The 20,364-nt window shown below is 37.3% G+C and overlaps 1 protein-coding gene across 1 annotated transcript in view; it reads left to right on the forward strand.

Moving 5' to 3' along the window:
• LOC141838197 (putative LRR receptor-like serine/threonine-protein kinase At1g06840) overlaps positions 1 to 20,364 on the forward strand; it is a 58,582-nt gene that overhangs the window by 9,671 nt on the left and 28,547 nt on the right. The window contains exons 5-9 of the mRNA XM_074725608.1: positions 676 to 819; positions 895 to 963; positions 1,039 to 1,110; positions 12,669 to 12,740; positions 14,614 to 14,682. Of these exons, the coding sequence (XP_074581709.1) occupies positions 676 to 819; positions 895 to 963; positions 1,039 to 1,110; positions 12,669 to 12,740; positions 14,614 to 14,682 (426 nt within the window). The remainder of the gene's footprint in view (positions 1 to 675; positions 820 to 894; positions 964 to 1,038; positions 1,111 to 12,668; positions 12,741 to 14,613; positions 14,683 to 20,364) is intronic.

The raw sequence follows: 20,364 nt of genomic DNA on the forward strand, positions 1-20,364 counted from the left end.
AGGATTGCAGTCTGAGTCCATCACCACTTTCTTGGTGATGGCAAGCCTATTTTCATTTTTGGGGTTGGAGGAGTTTTAGTGTCTTTATCCCTAGACAACTTGAATTATATATTCAGGCAACGTATGGTTTATTTTAGCTTACAATAATCAGATTTGATAATAAATTGGACGTGAGCAGTCCAAAAGACAATGGAAACTTGACTAAAATTGTGAATTTAAAATTGATGCTTGTGTACTTGAACTATATGTTTGAACTTTAAGATGTTAATGATACAAGATTTTTTCCTTTCAACTAAGTGAAAAATGATCATTCCTAGTTTGTGGTTCTTCAAGTAATTTAATTTGGGAACTTTGAAGAGCTTGATGGAGTTTATGTCATGTTCGCATGACAATTGCACAGGTAATGTTTCTGTGCTTGATTGACATATTGATATATATGTTTATCTACCATATTGCATATTCAGTTTGGTTTAAGTTTCACCCCTGTAGTTCTCAGTTTTTGTCTGCTTGCAATGTCAACTGATTGCCAATCTAAAACTTTCTAACTTAAAGTGTTGCTTTTGTCTTGAACTTAGGCTTTTGGCAATTCTTGCCTTCCTCTTATTAGTATTGTTTAGATGATTGCATTTCTTTAATTGATATGTTTACAGTTGGCCTTTTGTCTTCTATCTGCAGACTTCTAAGTGGCAACAAATTATTTGGCTCTATACCTGATGAGATTGGCAATCTTCCTATATTAAATAGGTTACAAATAGACGAAAATTATATTTCAGGGCCAGTACCCAAATCATTCGCTAATTTGAGAAACCTAAAACATTTGTGAGTAGGTCCTTGTTGCTCCTAGTTGCCATTTTGTGGAGGATTCTCATTAATTTGCTTCATTTTGCCCCTCAGACACATGAACAATAACTCATTGAGTGGGCCAATCCCACGTGAGCTCTTCGCACTGCCAATTGTACATCTGTAAGTGTTTTGCAACTCCTATTCTAGTCATGTATTTTCTAAATTTACTTTTGTTTTCTTGTGTGAACTTTGCAGTCTATTGGACAACAATAATTTATCTGGATTGCTTCCCCCGGAACTTGGGATGATGCCAAAGCTAAAAATCCTGTGCGTTTTTACATGCTCGAATCATTGTAAAAGTAGTTTTGTTTTTTGGAATATTATTTGGCTTTGCTTTTTTAGCAAGTTAATATAGCTTTGCATCAAGATAAACGGATAGTAGATATATAGTTGACTCTAAATAGTTAGGGTAAAAGTAGTTTGAACTGACTACTATTCAGGAGTAATTTACTTTAGCTTCAAAAATAATAAAATGAAAAAAATAGATTTAGATGGTATGCATATGTTGAAAGGCAATCAATATATCCTATAGGTATAATAATTGTATCAATTAGAGTTGAAACTTGTAATTATAAGTGGTATAGGGAGTAAAAATTTTTAATTAACGTAATAAATGTTGGATCAGTTGCGTGCTATGGGGGGATGAAAAACACAAATTGCATGCTTTGTTGTTTATGAGTTACTTTCGAGTAAACGCAAAGGAAATAAGAACAAACAATTCAAGTGATGCATAACTTATACAGATACACCACAAAAATAAGACACAAAGATTTAACGTGGTTTACAACCCCTAGGGTTACCCCATGGTCCTACAATTCACTGCAAATTCGAATAACATTCTACTTTCTGCCTTAGCTAAGATAGAAGAAACCTTTTATAATACAACAAGGCTATATATTTAAGCACAAAAGACTAGTAAAATGTAAATATACTCTATAGAAATTATAGGAGTAAGATATGGATCCTCTGGATCTGTAAGGTGCACTTTCCTCTTTTTGATCGTAGATCGGAGGAAGGATATAAAGTTTTGTATGCAGATCAAGATCATCCCTGTAATGAGCTTTAGTGCAGAGAACAACATAGCAATGTAAAGCAATGTAGCAGAGATCTTTCACAAAAGCTTTCCTTCACGTATGCCTACATGAATGCTGTAATATTTTTTATAACTTTTAGCATTCGATTGAACATGCTCTCTCAATTGTTTCACTTTGATCTCATCATATCTGGTTGATTTATTGAAGTTTTCACGTTTAGCCAGATCACCTTCTACTTTTATGTTTAGTCGACTGTATTGTGATGAGACGATTCCTCAACCTTCTTCTATTCATTTAAAAACTCATTAGTTGACTGCACCGATCAATTGTTCAACCTTCTATTTACTTTCGAAATTCATTAGTTGACGGTTCAACCTTTTGTTCTATTTTAGAATTCATCAGATGATTGCTATTGTTGACTGTTCAACCTTTGGATCACTTCCATGCTAAACCACAAATTCAAACACATTGTGATTTCCATCAATCGACTGTACATGCATAGTAGTTGATTGCATGCAAACTGCAATGTCAATGGTCATTCGTGGTAACGAATTGACAGTCCACATAGTCGACTAATCTTGTACCATGAATTTGGACTTGTTCGAATTCGTGGTTTACATATTCCTTGTGCAATAGTCGATTGTTACCTCAGTATCAGTCGACTGAGGTACCATGACTCAACCCATTACAAATTGAGTTTGCCGAACTTTGAAACTATCCTCATCCCAAGGTTACAGTAACTCAAAGCTCTTAGATTGGAAGTATACTTGATACAAGAAGGCCTCCATACCAACTGGACTTTTGTGCATGGAGTTTCACTACTTCGGATCTTCCTTGTCATGATTTTTGTTGGACTTTCTTCGCTTAGCATCTGACACTCCTTGCCTTCTAGGTCTTCTAGCACATCCATCTACCTTGCATCTCATGCTTGGTAAGGACTTCTATCACATCCATATGCCTAGCATTCGACATCCCATACCCTCTAGGATTTCCATCGTATCCGTTTGCTTAGCATCCGATATCCCATGCTCGCTAGGACTTCCATTCAATTCGTCAAGTCATCTACTCCTGCACATTGGACACACAACATAAGATCATAACAAATACAAACATAAACATGGTTCAAATATCAATATGTATCGATATGGCCTTACTAATTCTTTTTTATATTATTAATGATGTGGCCATATATAAAGTTAATGAAGGGACAAGATGTCACGACCCAGAGATTTTCATCCCTATATGGAAGATGACCTTCTTTCTTGGACAATATTCATCCATGCATCAAAATCTACAAATAATACCCAAGAAGGATACAGGCTGTACGAACATAAATATACAACCCTTTATTCAATGATGTAAATAAATATTCGACCCTAAAACTTTAACTATACCATATCATGACATGACTGATAATTGATCTTGTGCAGACAATGAAATGAAAAATGTCAAAATAACAAATGTATAAGTAACCAACTATGCAAATAAAAATAAACTAAATAGACTTTGTAGAAATCGTCTCCATAACTATCGCTGAGCATCTTTGAACAACTATTCAACTTTATTGATCAAACCTCGAAAATCGCCTCAAGTCTACGAATCTGGAGGTCAAAGTAAAAAAGGGTTGAACATTTATTTACATCATTGAATAAAAGATTGTATATTTATGTTCTTACAACTTGTGTATCCTTCTTGGGTATTATTTATGGATTTTGATGCAGGAATGAATATTGTCCAAGCAAGGAGGCTATCTTTCATATAGGGATGGAAGTCATCGGGTCGTGACAATATTTATTGGTATCAGAGCCATGGTTTATGTGGAGTTATGTGGGCTCTTAGGAAAAAACGAGGGAGGTAGGGGAGGTCTGGACCATGAGGATAATGGTAGGGGCTTCTTGTGGTCCTTTGCTTGAGGGGAGTATTATTGGGATACAATCAAAGTTTCACATTAGAAATACATCGAAAAGATCATAGGTTTATAAGATGGAAGATATTTCCATTGGAATGATGCTTTTTGGGTGGAGCTCAAAAACAAAACCATGAGAGCTTAGGCTAAAAGTGGTCAATATTGTACCATTGTGGAGATATGTGGATTCCATCGGTACTAAGAATTGGTATCAGAGCCATGATTTATATGGAGTTATATGGGGATCCTCAGGAAAAAACCAAGGCGATAGGAGAGGCCCGAACCATGGAAGATATTTCCATTGGAATGATGCTTTTTGGGTGGAGCTCAAAAACAAAACCATGAGAGCTTAGACTAAAAGTGGTCAATATTGTACCATTGTGGAGATATATGGATTCCATCGGTACTAAGAATTGGTATCAGAGCCATGATTTATATGGAGTTATATGGGGATCCTCAGAAAAAAACCAAGGCGATAGGAGAGGCCCGAACCATGAGGATAATAGTAGAGGCTCCCAGTGGTCCTTAGTTTGAGGGGAGGATTGTTGGGACACAATTAAAGTTTCACATTGAAAATACATGGAAAAGATCATACGTTTATAAGATGAAGATATCTTTATTAGAATGAAACCTTTTGGATAGAGTCGAAAAACAATTTTATAAGAGCTTAGACTCAAAGTGGACAATATCATACCGTTGTAGAGATATATTGATTCCATCAGTGCTAATACAAGATCTACGTTGTTAATCCAAAATAGTTGGCACAAATGTAGTTTGAAGTGTTGGGATCGTCCTGGTGCAATGCGCGTGTTTACACGTTTCGCAAACGTACGCAGCGGAAATATACAGATAATTAAAACTAATTATTATCACAACACACGCATGACAAAACAGGAAATAACAACGTACAAGGCATGACAGGAAATTAAAATTTTTTGCAGAATAATAAATTATTCTAAGCGTACCTTTCCGATGACGTTTGAGCAGGATTGGTATCAATCGAGCGGTCCTCGTCGTAGTCTCGCCTCTACTGGTGATCCACGTCAAGCTCTCGTTTGGACGACTTCGGAAGCCACAAGTCGCGTCATCGTCTTCGGTACTAGCCGACGATCGATGATGATTGAATCGCGAGAAGCCTTATTCTGGAAACCACACAACAACGTTTGTCCCGATCGTTCCAAGGCTTTCTAACTATCACCAGAAATCGAATTTCCGATGTAGTTTTCGATGGTCAACCATTGACCATCGATTAGGACAAATAGTCGGAATGTTTCTGATAAAGATGGAATAATCTCCGGAAGCTTTGTAAGCTTCCGCGAAATCAACAAACGGTCGTCTGACAATCGAGATCTGATTGGCAATGGTCGGAAAACCTATCCGATGGTTGGAACCAATTTTCGATGATCGGACAACGAATTTCGACATCAAAAACCTAATACAACCCGATCCAAATTCTGACATTGACGCAGTGGTGGCTCCGCTCCAGCAAACAGTCCGGCAGCGGAACCGGTAATGCAAGGATAGCGTCTCATCTCTGGCAGCGTCTCCAGCGGTGTTCCGGCGGTGGTCCGACGACAACAGAACACACAACAGAACGAACTGGTTGAAGCCGCCGTGCTCAAGGAGGAGAAGGGCAGTGCTCTTCACCGGAAGAAATCCTCACCGGAGGAGAGCCCTAAGCTCGAGCAAAGACGTGTCCGATCGGAGCAAAGGCCGAAACCGACCAGAGGTGGGACCGTGACCAGAGGGAGGACGAGTCGCAACGGGCGGAGGCGCGCTCACGAGAACAACCAGCGTCATCCCTCCTCCTGCGCGCGGTGGCTAGAGCTTGCTCGGCGTCGTCCCTCCTCCTGCGCGATCAGTCGGTTCATGGAAGGAAGCGGCGGTGCCAGATCCAGCAAGCGTAAGGACGCGGCGCCGCGCGTAGCACTTGCTTTCGGTTGGCGCTCTTGTGTGTGTGTGTTTGGGGGGGGGGGGGGGGGGAGAAGCCCTTCGGGAAGGAGATGTGGCCGATGCTCTTGTGGGATTTCGATCGAGAGCGAGGAAGCAGGCGCGGTGACGAAGAATATTGTTGGGAAATCACGATTTCCCTTTTTATTCAGAAGCTACAATAGTCGCGCATTTAGGTTTTTTTTTTCTTTTATTTGTTTTTCCGTGCGGCAGCCAAAACCCAAAAAAACCCTAAACCGGGTTGAACCGGATTCAACTAAACCGGCACTGTAGCAAATTGAGTTCAAACTTGGTTCGCTCGGTTCACTAACCAAACGAATTTCGATTTGACCCAAATCAGTTTTGTTCAATTTATCTTCACAAGATGAAACTTCTCATCTCTTCCGTTTCGCCAAAAGCTCTTCCATCATGAACCAAACCAAGTTGGTTCAATTTTGGTTCAAAACCGAATCATTTGGTTCACTAACCAAACGACCTCTGATTTGAACGAAATCAATTTCGTTCGTTTGTCTTCGTAAAACGGATTCCATCATTTTGTCAATTGTCTGCTCCAACCAGACTTTATTTCTCTCATTCTGAGAATCTAATTCTCAAATTCGTTTTAAGTCATTCGGAGAATTTGTAGTGCGTGTGACCCAATAGGTTCCCGGTTATGTTGGTCGTCTGTAATTAATCATTAATTACAGAACGATCATGAGAGACACCTAGTAGTACATCATGATCCTCAATTGACCGAAAAATCAATGATTGATTCCGGAACAATTCTAAACCCTTTAGCAGCTATACTGAATCGTGCCTCGTTCCTTTCACCGTCTTATACCCGCTTGGTTTAGGACATGGTCTATGTGTCGGTCCCCACTAGGCTGATGACGTCACACCTAACTCAAACTGCTTTCTTGTCCTGTGGATTCAAGTTACTTGTACATGTGTCCAAGAGTACCGTACTCTTGACATGTAATGCTTTGGCCAAAGACTTTTAGTAACAATTCTGACAAGCGGCCGTAAGGTATACGTCTCCCTTTCCAAGGAGCGGTGAATCCTCTGTGGGCTATTCAAACACCTTCGGACGCTTTGTCTTATACCCAATCATCTCGGGTCCACACCTCCTCGGATATGCTTGCTTAAGATGTTAAAGTATAAACCTTCGTGACCAAGGTGACTTGAATACCGCAAGTCAAAGGAAACTCGCACTTAAGCTGCACTGAGATCTTCATTAACATTTATATCGAACTATATGAAGTCTCAAGGTAGGTCACTCCAATGAACTAGTTACCTTTAACCAGCATCCACGTTTAACTCTCAACATCCAATGTCTCCAACAGTGAGATCAACTACTTAGCTAACCAAGGAATTTAAACGTGCTAGTCTTAATAGAATCGATGACGTCCGTGGTCATCAATTCGTCGACTAGGGATGATTTTAATACATTCATAATTGCACATGTAGAGATGCTCATGAGTTGTGATCCAATCACAAATTCTCTCATGCTATGAATCGTATTGTGGACATTCAGTATTTGAGTTTAAGATCTAATCAAACACATATGGAATGTGTACTCAAATAGTGAATTGTTATTTATCTAATAAATAGTATAACCGTAAGGCGATTGCCTTAGGACACCTCTCAAATTTAATATGAAGATGATGATTAGTTTGCATAACTCTATATACGGTCTCAAACTAAAAATTTATGCTTGCAATTAATTATTGTGTTTTCCCTCAAAAATTGAGAAATAGATAATCAAATAAATATAGAAAAGGGTAAATCTAATGCACCAAGTGTTGTTGCAGCAAAAGCGGTTCGTGGATCGCTAGAGGGGAGGAGTGAATAGCGACCTGCAATAAAAACAATTTGATTGCTCTTGCTAACGTTTTTAGCAAGGATGCATTAATTAAAACAAATAACATAAAAGAATACGAGGCACAGAGTTTACTTGGTTACAACTCTTGGGTTGTTAGTCCAAGACTATGAATAACTCTACTCAAAATCTCCTCGTTGGAAACGATCCAGAAGCGGAAAAACCTCGTATAACGATTGAGCGTAAACACTAAAATAAATTGAACGAAAACAATTAAAATCGAGTGTGTGTATTCTTTTTCGAACTTTAGTCTATTTATAGCTTTTTCTTCGATCTGACCGTTGTACTGACGTGATACTTTCAGGAGCCTGGAAGCCTTTCAGGTGCTTGGATTCGTCGAATCTAATCCACTCTAGCAATGGTCCGCTAATGACTCTTTGCGATTTAGACATCTAAATTCCGCTAACATGGACTCCATCTTGATCTGTCTTGGCAACGACTCGCGCTGACATGGAATGGGTATTTGGGCGTTCGGAATGGATTTGGGCGCTTGGAGTCTGCTGAGTCCGGCTGTCTAGAACAATTCCAAACGCTTGGAATGGTCAACCTCGTGTTGTCTATTTTCCTCCTCTGTTTTGCTTTAGTCGTCTTGCATAGTCTTTCTTCCAGTTTTTCGTCCCTTGAATACACCGAGCCCTTCCGGCTCCCTCCCGCGTCCTTTTCATTCCACCGGAGTACTTTTCCACAGCTCTTCGTGTCTTGGATGCACCGAGCCTGTCGACTCCTTTCCCGTGCCATCATTCTCGCACGCTTACGTCTTCTGCCAAGGTTCGTCATCTGGATTACAATGTGTTCTCGTAAGTCTTTGTATACTTAGACACACGTATCAAACATAACAAAGACCTAATTTCAGACTTATTTGACTACATATCAAAACTCCACTAGGGTATTAATAATTTCTCCCTTGTTGATATTGGTCAAATTAAGTTTGAAATTATGATAAATTACTAATAAAAAAATAAGCATAATGCAATAAAATATTCTTACTCCCCCTGGATTTATGCCTAATTTTTAATTTTCTATTACTCCCCTTGCATTTATGCCTAATTTCTAATTTTCTATTACTCTCCCTTTTGATAACAGATAAAAAAACTGGGGTTATATAAAAAATATGATACTAATTATTTGGACAATAATTTTAAAAAAAATATTTTTACTAAATATAGAGCAGAATATCGTTAGTCATGGAAAATTGATTTTCATCAAAAATTTATTTTAATTAATTTTTTTAATTTCAAAATACATGATTTTCTTTTGATAATTATTAAAAAAATATTCAATCGTTCAAAAATTCTGAAATTTTATGTGTTGACAGAAAACATATCATATTTTCAAAAAAAATATTTTTTTTATAAAAATTTCATTATAGATTATTCTGAAGAATTATTTTTACATACCGAGTCAACCATAAAATACAAGGACACAATAATTTCTTGGTTGATTATTCTATTAAATTTTTTTTATGTAGTTAAAATTGATTTTGGAACCCAAAATAAATTTAAACCTAGTAGGTTTATAAAATATTTTTCTGAAATGAACTATTTTGGTACTTTTCTAATTTGGCTTATAAAATTTTTATAATTATATCTTGATCTTTTAAATTCAAGTCTTGTCTCCTATTTTTTGTTCTTTTGTTCAAATTATCATATGAAAGTTTTTCTAATGATGATTTCACAGAATCTACTTGGTCCCTTAGCCTTAAATTTTTATTTTCTAAAATTTTAAATTCTTCTTTAGGACATGAACTAGCTAATTTATTTTCTAGCTCAAGATTGGTTTGTTTTAACTCCATGCATTTATTCCTTACTTTACATAATGACCTAGATAACATTTTAATTGCATCATATAATTGATTAGAGGGTAGGCTACATACCTCACTTACCGTTTCAGATTCGTCTGTTGACACTCCTCCTGCACTATTGCTTTCGTCGCTTGATTTCACTTTTGACTCTTCTTCTTGCGTTGCCATCAATGCAAGCCCCGTTATTTGTTCTGACTCCAAATCTTCTAAAGAGTCATCTCAAGTTGTTTTTAGATTCTTTTGTTTGAGTTTCTTTTGTTTCTCTTTTTCTTTGATTATCTTCTTGAGTTTGGGGCAGTTATCCTTGATATGACCTTCTTTGTCACAGTCGAAACATCTTACCTTCCTTTAATAATTTGGTTGCTTGTCTCTTGTCAAAGTTATTAGTCTTAAAAAATTTACATTTTTCTTACTAGATAGTCTTCTTCATCTACGTCCAAGGATGTATCCGAGTTTGACTCGCTCCCTTTTGCTTGTAGAGCGATGTTGCGGTTTGATATCCTTGTCTCTTTCAAACCTACACATCTACATTCGTGTAATTCTGAAGTAGAAAATAAATCTTTTAAACTACTTACCTCTAGATTTTTGAAATATAGTAGGAATCTACTATAAACGTCCATTCTAGGGTCCGTGGAAAAACATTCAATGCATAGCTTAGAGTGTCCTGGTTTGACACTCTTTCACCTAGATTTTGGAGATTTGTTAATATCTCCTTAAGCCGTGCATGTAGTTGAGTCACTATTTCCCCCTTATCTAGTTTTAAATTGCTTAGTTGATTTCTAAGCAGATCTCTTCTGGTTAGCTTGATTTTTGAGGTACCTTCATGAAGTTCTAAAAATTTTTCTCAGAGATCTTTAGCAAAGTTATAAGTATCGACCCGATTGAGTTCCTACACTGGTAACACACTTAGTAGATGGAATTCAGCCTTATCATTTGCCATGAATTCATCTCGTTGTTTTTTGGTCCATTGTAGTTCATTGATATCTTCTCTATCCTCGCTTTTGGATACTTTGAAATCATGTTTAATACAGATCATAATTTCAAAATCTGTTTTAAAAAATACCTCCATTTTCTTTTTTCAAATTGTGAATTTGCCCTTGAACTTTGGTGGGTGGATGTTTGATTCGACCATTCCTCTTGATCCAGTTGCTGAGTTGGTGGTTAGTCTTTCTGACCGGTCCGACTTTGATACCAATTGTTGTTGCAGCGGAAGTGGTTCGTGGATCGCTAAAAGGGAGGAGTGAATAACGACCTACAATAAAAACAATCTGATTTCTCTTGCTAACGTTTTTAGCAAGGACACACTAATTAAAACAAAAATATAACATAAAACAATACGAGGCACAGAGTTTACTTGGTTTCAATCCTCGGGTTGTTAGTCCAAGACTATGAATAGCTCTACTCAAAATCTTCTCGTCCGAAACGATCCGGAGGCCGAGAAACCTCGTACAACAGTTGAGTGTAAAAACTAAAATAAACTGAACGAAAATAATTAAAATCGAGCGTGTGCATTCTTCTTCGAGCTTTAGTCTATTTATAGTTTTTTCTTCGATCTGACCGTTGTGCTGTCATGACACTTCCGGATGCTTGGAAGCTTTTCGGGCACTTGGATTCATCGAACCCAATTCACTCTAGTAACGGTCTGCTAACGACTCTGGATGACTCTTTGCAATCCGGGCGCCTAGATTTCGTTGACGTGGAATCCATCCTAATCCGTCTTGGCAACGGCTCGCACTGACCTGGATTGGATATCCGGGCGTCCGGAATGTATTTGGGCACTTGGAGTCTGGGGCACCCAGAATGGATTCGGGTGCCTGAAGTCTGTCGAGTCCGGGCGCTTGGAACACTTCTAGGCGCCTGGAATGGTTAACCTCGTGTTGACCATTTTCCTTTTCCATTTTGCCTTGGTTGTCTTGTGTAGTCTTCCTTCCAGCTTCTTGTCCCTCGAATGCACCGAGCCCTTCCGTCTCGCTCTCGTGTGTCCTTCTTGCTCTACCAAAGTACTCTTCTGCAGATCTTTGTACCTCGGATGCATCGAGTCCGTCGGTTCCTTTCCTGTGTCATCCTTCTCGTTCATTTGCGTCTTCTGCCAAGGTTCGCCATCAGGATTACATATGCTCTTGTAATCCCTGTACACTTAGACACATGCATCTAATATAACAAAGACATAATTTAAGACTTATTTGACCACACATCAAAACTTCACTAGGATACTAACACCAGTCTTGTGTTGTTGAAATAACGAGAGATATCATCAAATGAAAATCCATGACCCAGGGGGCTGACTGGTTTAACTCCTTGGTTTGGTTTCGAAGACATTGACTAGTGTCATCAATTTTAAATAGTCCCCCGATAAATTAGTCTACAAGTTGGGCTTGGAGTAGGACATTGTTATTTGGTCAACCCTGTCATATGATGGCTGTAAAAGAAGAAATTGGGAAGACATAAAAACAGAGAAAGCAAAATAAAGAGGCCTTGTGAAATATAACTGGGAACACATTTGACTGAAAACTGGGTCTGACCCATTAAATCCCTGATCTAGCTTTCAAGATATTGGGTAGTGTCAAGTGTCATTAATTAAAAAAATTACTTTGTTAAATTAGCCTGCATGTAGGCTTGGAGTAGGCTAGTCTTGTCTAATCAGCCAAACCATGATAACAAATTGTCCAACTAACATGTGAGAATTTCTTGTAAATTTGTAGTGTTATATTTTGCTTGGAACCGTAGGATCTACATGTGACTGCTTAGGTTAATGCTGCATTTTGGTGTTTTCTGCATTGTTGTACTTACTACATAAGCATGAGTTTGAGTGTCATATTATATTGTATGCTGAATGATCTTTATTTTTGGTCTAATAGCTTAGAACATTGGGCATTTGATCCTGATATTTTTCCCCTTCTCAAGGAAAGGTTGGGCCAATACTTGTGAAGCCTACCTCATTAAGAGGAAGACTTGAAGATTGCAACGTTAGTATGTTTTAGATAAGGATTAAGATGAAAACATAGTTATAGAAATATAAGATATCTCTTATTAGAATTGGTATTCGAGAATGAAACCATAATGGAAATTGATGACTTAACAATAGTAACACCACAATAAATACCATCACCTAATAGAAAAAGAAAATGTTGGTTATGCTTTCATTAGATGCCTGAACTCTGGACCAGTCATGTAGCACATGCACAATTCAAAGGATATTCATCTTAATCTGTCTTTTTTTATTCAAAAATAATGTTTAACTCCCAAGTGACACTACTGTTTTCTTTATGTCTGCAGTCAGCTTGATAACAATAATTTCAGTGGCAGCATTCCAGCTTCATACAGCAATATGACGACACTTGTAAAATTGTAAGGAGTTAGTTATGTTTTATACTTCACCAAGTTCTGTTCTATGAACTTACTCCTTGAGTTTGTTCCTAAACATAGCTATTACATGAAGTCCATTTCTTCATAGGCTACTATATATTCCATAATAGTTAATCAAACCAAAGATCCTCACATGTGACACCATAGTAATTGGTAGGAAGTTGGCTATATTGAGAGGCAAGTTCTGCCATGTATCACTTCAACATTACCTAGTAATCAGAGGGAATTGGGTATATGATGACTTCAAGCTTAGTAGGTGTGATTTGCTTAAAAATTTCTCCACCGAACTATTCAATGACAAGCCTGCAGAAGGAAATGACCTTTGCATGAAATATGAACTTGGCCTTGTTTGTTTCGAGTATCTCCAACTAGTATGTAAATGCTTGACCATTCACAACACCCTTTTGCACCTCATATTAATGCAAGTTGACCTCACTTTAACTTGACACCAAAGCTACTAACAACAACAAAGTTTTTTCTCTATGTTATCTCTTGCAAATCTCCATAATGCATTTCTAAGATGTTCGATGAATCAACCAATGAAACATGACTATGAGTCATAGATGGACTATAGATACCTTTGCCATTAGTGAAAACTTATTTGCATATGTCACATTGTAAATTTGTTTCTCCTTCTCCTGCTAGTCCAACTCTCGTAGACTTTGTAGTTTGAGCCTTCTTTCATTGCTCATTTCAGCAAAAAGGTGGAATCTGCCACCCCAGCGGCCCCACACAGTCGACCCCACAACTATCTGTGAGGAGGTAAATCGGGAAGCTACAGTTGACCACTACAGGGAGGGCATTACCTCGACTTTGTCGAGATTTCTAACCATGCCCCGACTTCTTTCATTGCTCATGAATTCACCATAGGTTGTTATTGCTTAATTTATCCTAGACCCTAGCTCCTCGACCAAATTTATTTTTTAAATCATGCACAGGATGTGATAGATAGTATGGAATTTTTATTGTTGGATAGATCAGATGAGACAATGAGATAATTACATGGAATTTAATTAATTGGATAACATTTTTGATCTTGGTGGGGACCCTGGAATTCTTATCTGTGATGTTTTGAAAGATTGGATTAGATACTCCTTAATTGGGTTGCCGTTGATGTCCCGGGGCATGGTTGAGTTGGTTACTGTGGGGCAGACTTGCTGAAGTCGGCAAGGATTGAATCTTGGCGAAGCCGAGGCAATGACCTCTCTCGTAGTGACCAACTGCAGCTTCCTGATTTACCTCCTCATAGATGGACGTGGGGCCGACCGTGTGGGACCGTTGAGATGGCGGATTCCACCTTTTGCTGAAGAAGGGTTGCCGCTGATTGATTAAATTGCTATTCATCAATAGACTGCATTATATCAGAACTCATTAGTGTATCCACTTAGATTTAGTTGATAATAGTTTTCATCTTGACATCGATGACCTTGTTTTTCCTATTTGATACTTATTAGAACAAAGCAACCCTTGGCAGTGCCACTACGGATGATTGCAACTAAGACAAACAAGTAACTCATCCCTCATGAGCAAGCTCTTTGAATCACCACCTTTACTTTCAGATTTAGGGTATTGGTTTGGTACCATTTTTTTTAACGTCTCAGGCCTAAAACATATTGGTAGAGAGATAAATCATAATCTTTCCTCCATGCCTGTTTTGAGTAAAAAATCAACTTAGCACTCTGCTGACTATCACTTCTTTTTGTGCTGGAGAGAAATTGCTAGCCATTTCTATATTCCTACAAATTTTGACTTTTTGTGCCTTTGGAATTCAGCGTTTTATAGTAGTGATATTTTACTTAGCAAGCTGTAGTGTTGTGTATTTATCTTAATGATTGATTGCATTTTTGTCTGATAGGAGTCTTAGGAACTGCAGCTTGCATGGAAATATTCCTTATTTGAGCAGGATGTCTCGACTTGGCTATTTGTAAGTCCATTGTGTTTCTTTCAATGATGTAGAATACACATCACAATATTCTACAATTCAGTGATCTCAAGTATGTTTGTTAACATTGATAAAGTCAGTTGGGTAGCACATTACCTTCTCTCTCTTTCATGATAAATGCTGTTTGCATCTTGTATTTTGTACTTTATAGTATGATTGTGATTGTTCTTCTAAATTCCACAGATTTAGTTGTTTGAAAACAAATACTATGGTAATCACTCTTTTCAAACTTTGTAAATCTAGATCATTCATAACACAATGTTGTCCTTTTTAACTCATAAATCATTGTGAGATGATTGAGTTCACTGGATCAAGAAGATGCACATAACATAGGCTAGAAGTAGATGAAAAAAGTTAGTATAAGTGGGATGAGGAAGAAGAATGTGGGTTGAGCAAGAAAATAAAAGAGTGAAACAGAAGCTAAAATAAGGAAAATAAAAATTGGGAAGGAGTCTTCTGCTGCCCTATTAATCGTGACCTTTAGTCACTGATCTGGATTGTTTCCTTGATCAAAGCTACAGGAAAAAAGGGGGGCACATGCCTAATCTGGAAGAATGAAGATATACTCGATCTGGAAGAATGAAGATATACTCGATCAATTTAGAGAGTTCTATGACTAGAGGAAATCATGTTTATATATAATTTTTCACATCCTCTTTTCCTACAGAAACTAAGAAAAAGATAAATTAACAGTGTAGTTGAATGCTCACTTAATGTTACAAAATTAGTTAGTTTTGATACAAGATATGTGAGTAGAGATGTCATGGGCCATGCCACGGTCAAGTACAGCTTGGGCTAGCCTTAGCCTAAAATTTGTTGTGCTGTGTCAAAAATCAAGCCGTGTTCGTGTCAGCTCAGCTTGCGTTGGGGTCAAGTGCAACTTTAGCTTAGGGTCAACTCATACCTATTGGGCCTAAACTATTTTAAAATATTTATTTTCAAAAAAATATTTTTAGAAGTAATTAAAAATTGATAAAATATTTTAAATAATAGAATCTATAATATTAAAATTTATATTTTTAAATATTATTAAAAATATTTAATATCTATAGTTAATATGAATATTAACTAAAAGAAAATGGGAGGCCAAACTTGACCTGCAAACCATGCAGGCTTGCTCCTGTGTTGTGTTGTGCATGACTTGGGCTTATCAGCCATGACCTAAAATGCTTGATATGGACCCGCGTATAGTGCCAAACTTGGCATGGCCCAACATGTTTGCGGTTGGACAATGTCTGGTTGGGTTAGGTTATGGGCAGTTGATTCATATGACATTTTCATAAGGAGAATTATTCTAACACAACCTTAGGAAAACTCCCAATATTTATGTATAGATGTTATTAATCAAGTATGCAATATTCCAATAACACCTCGATAGTTTACATATTTAGAAGAAGGGTCCATACCCCTTTAAGATAGTTTGAATATATCGTAGAAATTGATATTGTTAAAATGTATTCAACCATATAACCTTTTTCTTAATGAAGTGACAATTAATCTCTATATGTATATATGTTTTATCCTTTTATGAAACATGAGCGTGTTATCATAATCAAGCTTTATTGGTTTTGTGGGGTTATTATCAGAGCTTTGTATTCTACTTGTGTACTTGATCTTTCGACAATTATGTACTTTTCTTCTATTAAAAAAAATGGGTTACCTCCTAAGAGAATAGAATAGTTAGTGGATCATCTATTTGAATAAGAGCCTGCCTAGTTTGCATCCGAGTACCTTGCTATCTGAAGATGACCTTGATTACAAAACAAAAGACCTTCTCCTGGAGCCCTCTTCAGATGTTGTAGGAATTTATGTAGTTGCTTGCTTCTTGATGGTCATGGCATGGGTTCTCTAGAAATTGATTGATCATGCTAATTGATGACATACTATCTTTTATATTTCCATGGATTAGTTAGTGGATCCCCTAATATGATATATTAGCCTAACATTGGTTTTATGAAATGTAGTTCTCTCTCTCTCTCTCTCAACAAGCTACTTCTCCTTAGTTTGGAAATATTGATGAAGATAAGCTTTAGCTGTGCAACTCCTTTAGTGACATCACCATTAATGATAATGTCATCCACATACACAATAAGAAAATATGCTTCCTTAACTAAGATATGAGGTGGAAAATTGAGTGATAAGTAACACTTTTGCTTATGCTATGCTAAAGGAGAGTTGAGCTAAACTTTTTGATCCAAACTCTTGGAGATTGTTGTAACTTATATAATGACTTCTTTAGCTTTTACATAAGATGAATCTCTCTCGTGCAATCAATTTAGAAGGTTGCTCCATATACACACCATAAAAAAAGCATTCTTAATGCCAAGTTGCTGAAGTGATTATGGAAAATAGCATCAGCGAGAGGAATAGTTGAACTGAAGTGGTCTTGGAGGCTACTGAAGAAAATGTATCTAGATAATCAACCCTGTGTGTGTGTGTGGACACATTCGTCTCATCATTCAAAGTCTGCTTACAACTAGGATTTCAGAGTTTCCCAGACATTTCTAGGAATAAATTATGAAATAAAAAAAACAAAAGATAGATTATTCAAATGATAATAAAGCATATGATATAAAGTGAGAGTGGATGTAAAGTAGAATATTTTTGAGTACCTTTGCAAAATGAAAAGCGATGGAAGATCTAATTTAAGAGGAAGATCCGAATGACAATAGTTGTTAGGGAGTAATAGAGTCTAGAGGAGATGAAATTTCACAACGTTATCTTCAGCTGTACACCTGTAAGGAAGGAGTGCCAAATAATGGGACCTCAACAACAGAAGGTGTGGGAAGGTCCATAGTGTCTACAAGAAGGTATAATGGTGTGGCAACATCGTAAACTTCTTGCACATACTTTTATAGAGATGGCGTGGAGTGAAAGCAAATAGTAAACTTAAAGAATGTCATTTTAGCTGAGACAAAATCTTGACATGATTGAGAGTAGCAACAACAAGGATATCCTTTTAGATGTGAGAGTAAGAAAAAAAAAACTTGGTTGACCAGGGATAACTTATCACTTTCTAGAGATAACTAATGAACAAAATAAGTGCAACCAAATACTCTCGGTCTTGGTGGAAGAGGATGCATGACAAGGCGATAGTAAAGAAAATTTGCCATGGAGAGTGGAAGATGGTTTGTAGTTGATAAGATCACAAGCATTAAGAGTAGCATCAATCTAGATTGAAATGGGAATATGCATGTGTAAAAATGAGTCTCAACTAGATGGTTGTTCATTCTTTCTGCTACACTATTTACAGAGTATATGAACATTAATGAGCATCCTTAATTAGAGGAATGACAGAAGGAATGAGGAAAATATTGCTTACCATTATCACTATATAAAGATTGAGTGGTGTTCTCAGCTCTTTCTTTCATCAAAAAACGCAATGTGATTCGAGAATAGTTATCAATAAAAGATGAAATATTTGAAATCAAAAGTAGAATTTGTTGGTGCAGTTAGAGCCCAAGTGCTTGGGATGATTAGGATTGATCATAGGCTTTAATATTTAGGACAAGAGTTTAAGTTAGACTACCTTTGTATTTGATATGTGTATTTGAGTTGTGCAAGACTTCGGTGAAATATACATGGAAATGACTTGGTGAGATCAAGGTTGGTGGATACCTGATGGCCTGAGATCTATGGAGATAAAAAAGATGACATGGGACATCCTAAAAATCACAAGACAAGGAACATTAAAGTGCAACTTTGTTTGTTGAGGCAAACTACATAGGCAGTGTGAAGGATGACACATGGAACAAGTCGAGGGCTTGGGTGCATTTGCTAGACCAGAAGTCTGACGAGAGATGACCTTGTGGCAAAAGAGCTCTAAAGGTAAACTCTTATCAAATTGAGAGTTGAGAGACCTATACTCATGGGCGAGTGTGGATCTCTTTAGTTGACTATTGGCGGAATCCAATCAACTTCGATTGATCAACGTCAACACAGTAAACAGTAACCATTAGAAGACTTTAAAGCCCTTCTTAAGGGGGCGAGGTTGAATGATTTTGGAAAAAAAATATTTTTATAACATTGAGCTCATTATAATCTCTTCTCCCCTCAATTGTAAAGTCTCACTGGAATTCTTAAATGCTTGAAAGAGGTTTCTTCACTTCTAAAAGACGTTCAAGAAGAAAAAAGACTAGAGGGGCTTTTGGGAGTGATCTAGGCTTTCAAGAGTGATCCACTGAAGGATCATAGACTCTGAAGTAAACTGAGGCTGCCAATCTTGTTTTATTTCCACTGCATATTTGTACTTGTAAGCTAACATCACAGATAGAATCTGTATTCACCCTCCTCCCCTCTATATTTTGGCCATCTCAACTCCACTGGTCGCAATAGAATTGACATGACAGGATCCCAAACATCTGAATCAACCGAAGTAAAGGGTGAATAAGCATGATTAGTAAAGAGTGTATAAGCATGTCTATGGACCCTTCTTGGAGAAGAGGACCTAACATGCTTGCCTAAGTGATAGAACTAACAATAAAGAAACTAAAAACTAGAAAGACCATGAACTATTAACTTCAATTCTTGAAGGACCAAGACCAAGATGATTGTGGATCTGGCGAGGAGTTGTAACTAAAAGAGACGACGACAGGGCAAGGACATTCAATTGATAAAGTCCATTAGGCTGATGCCTACGCCAATCATCCATTCTCGAATCATAAGAAGAGATAGAAATGATATCAAATATGACTAAACAATTCAAAGATTTAGTAAATTTGTTAATAAATAACAAGCTCAATAGGAATTTAGAAATATAAAACATGACAAACAAATGAAGCATTGGTGAGAGACATCACCAATATCCTTAACTAATGAGTGAGACTTATTAGCTATTACGACATTGGTAGGACATGGTGATGCAAGAGTAGAGAAGGTGGATGCGCTATCAGAAATATTCTCAAAGGTCCCTCAATCCAAGACAGGCAACTAACTGAGATGATGCATTGATAGTATCTTGGCTCTAAAGGAGCTGGCAGTACTCTTTTGCTGGGTTGTGTAATGGTGGAATATATTGAGTAATAGACTTTGTGGCATAAGCAATGTGAGATGGATAACTCAGGGGAATTCAAGAAGAGAGTAGCATTTTTGGCGTGTTCAAATATGCCACAGTGCAAACACTTGGGTCTATTTTGGCCCATACAATGACCACCTCTTCCTAATTATTTGTCTCCTTGGCCCCCATGAGATCCTACAAAGTATGAGTTAATAGCCAAAGAAGATTGATTGAGCAATCTATTAAACAGTAGAAGAATTGTGTCTGAGGCTCTCAACATGTGAATCTATAGGTTAGATAGTGGAAGAATAGATACTTCTCTGATTCTTAGGTTGGACCATGTGTAGAAACATAATGGTGAGCAATCTATTAAATCAATCTTGCATATCTCCACCCAATTGATCGAGAATATATCTTTAAGATTATCAATGATAGCCTAGAAGTGACCTAGGCGAATAGACATCTTACTGGCACCTCGATTTAATATACTACTAATTATGTAGTAAGCTCGAGAGATTTCACTCTTACAAGGAGCTCTCGTTTGTGTCTAAGTTTCATAATAGGAGAAGTAGCAATGAAAGATAAATAACTATCATAAAAGACCAACTAATTGTGCATCCATTTCCTTACGACCCTGGATGACTTGAGAATCTCAGTAGCACAACAAT

Source organism: Curcuma longa, chromosome 11 (assembly GCF_044706935.1).
Source record: "Curcuma longa cultivar G26 ecotype Majalengka, Jawa Barat chromosome 11, ITB_CL_G26_1.1, whole genome shotgun sequence".
NCBI lineage: Eukaryota > Viridiplantae > Streptophyta > Magnoliopsida > Zingiberales > Zingiberaceae > Curcuma > Curcuma longa.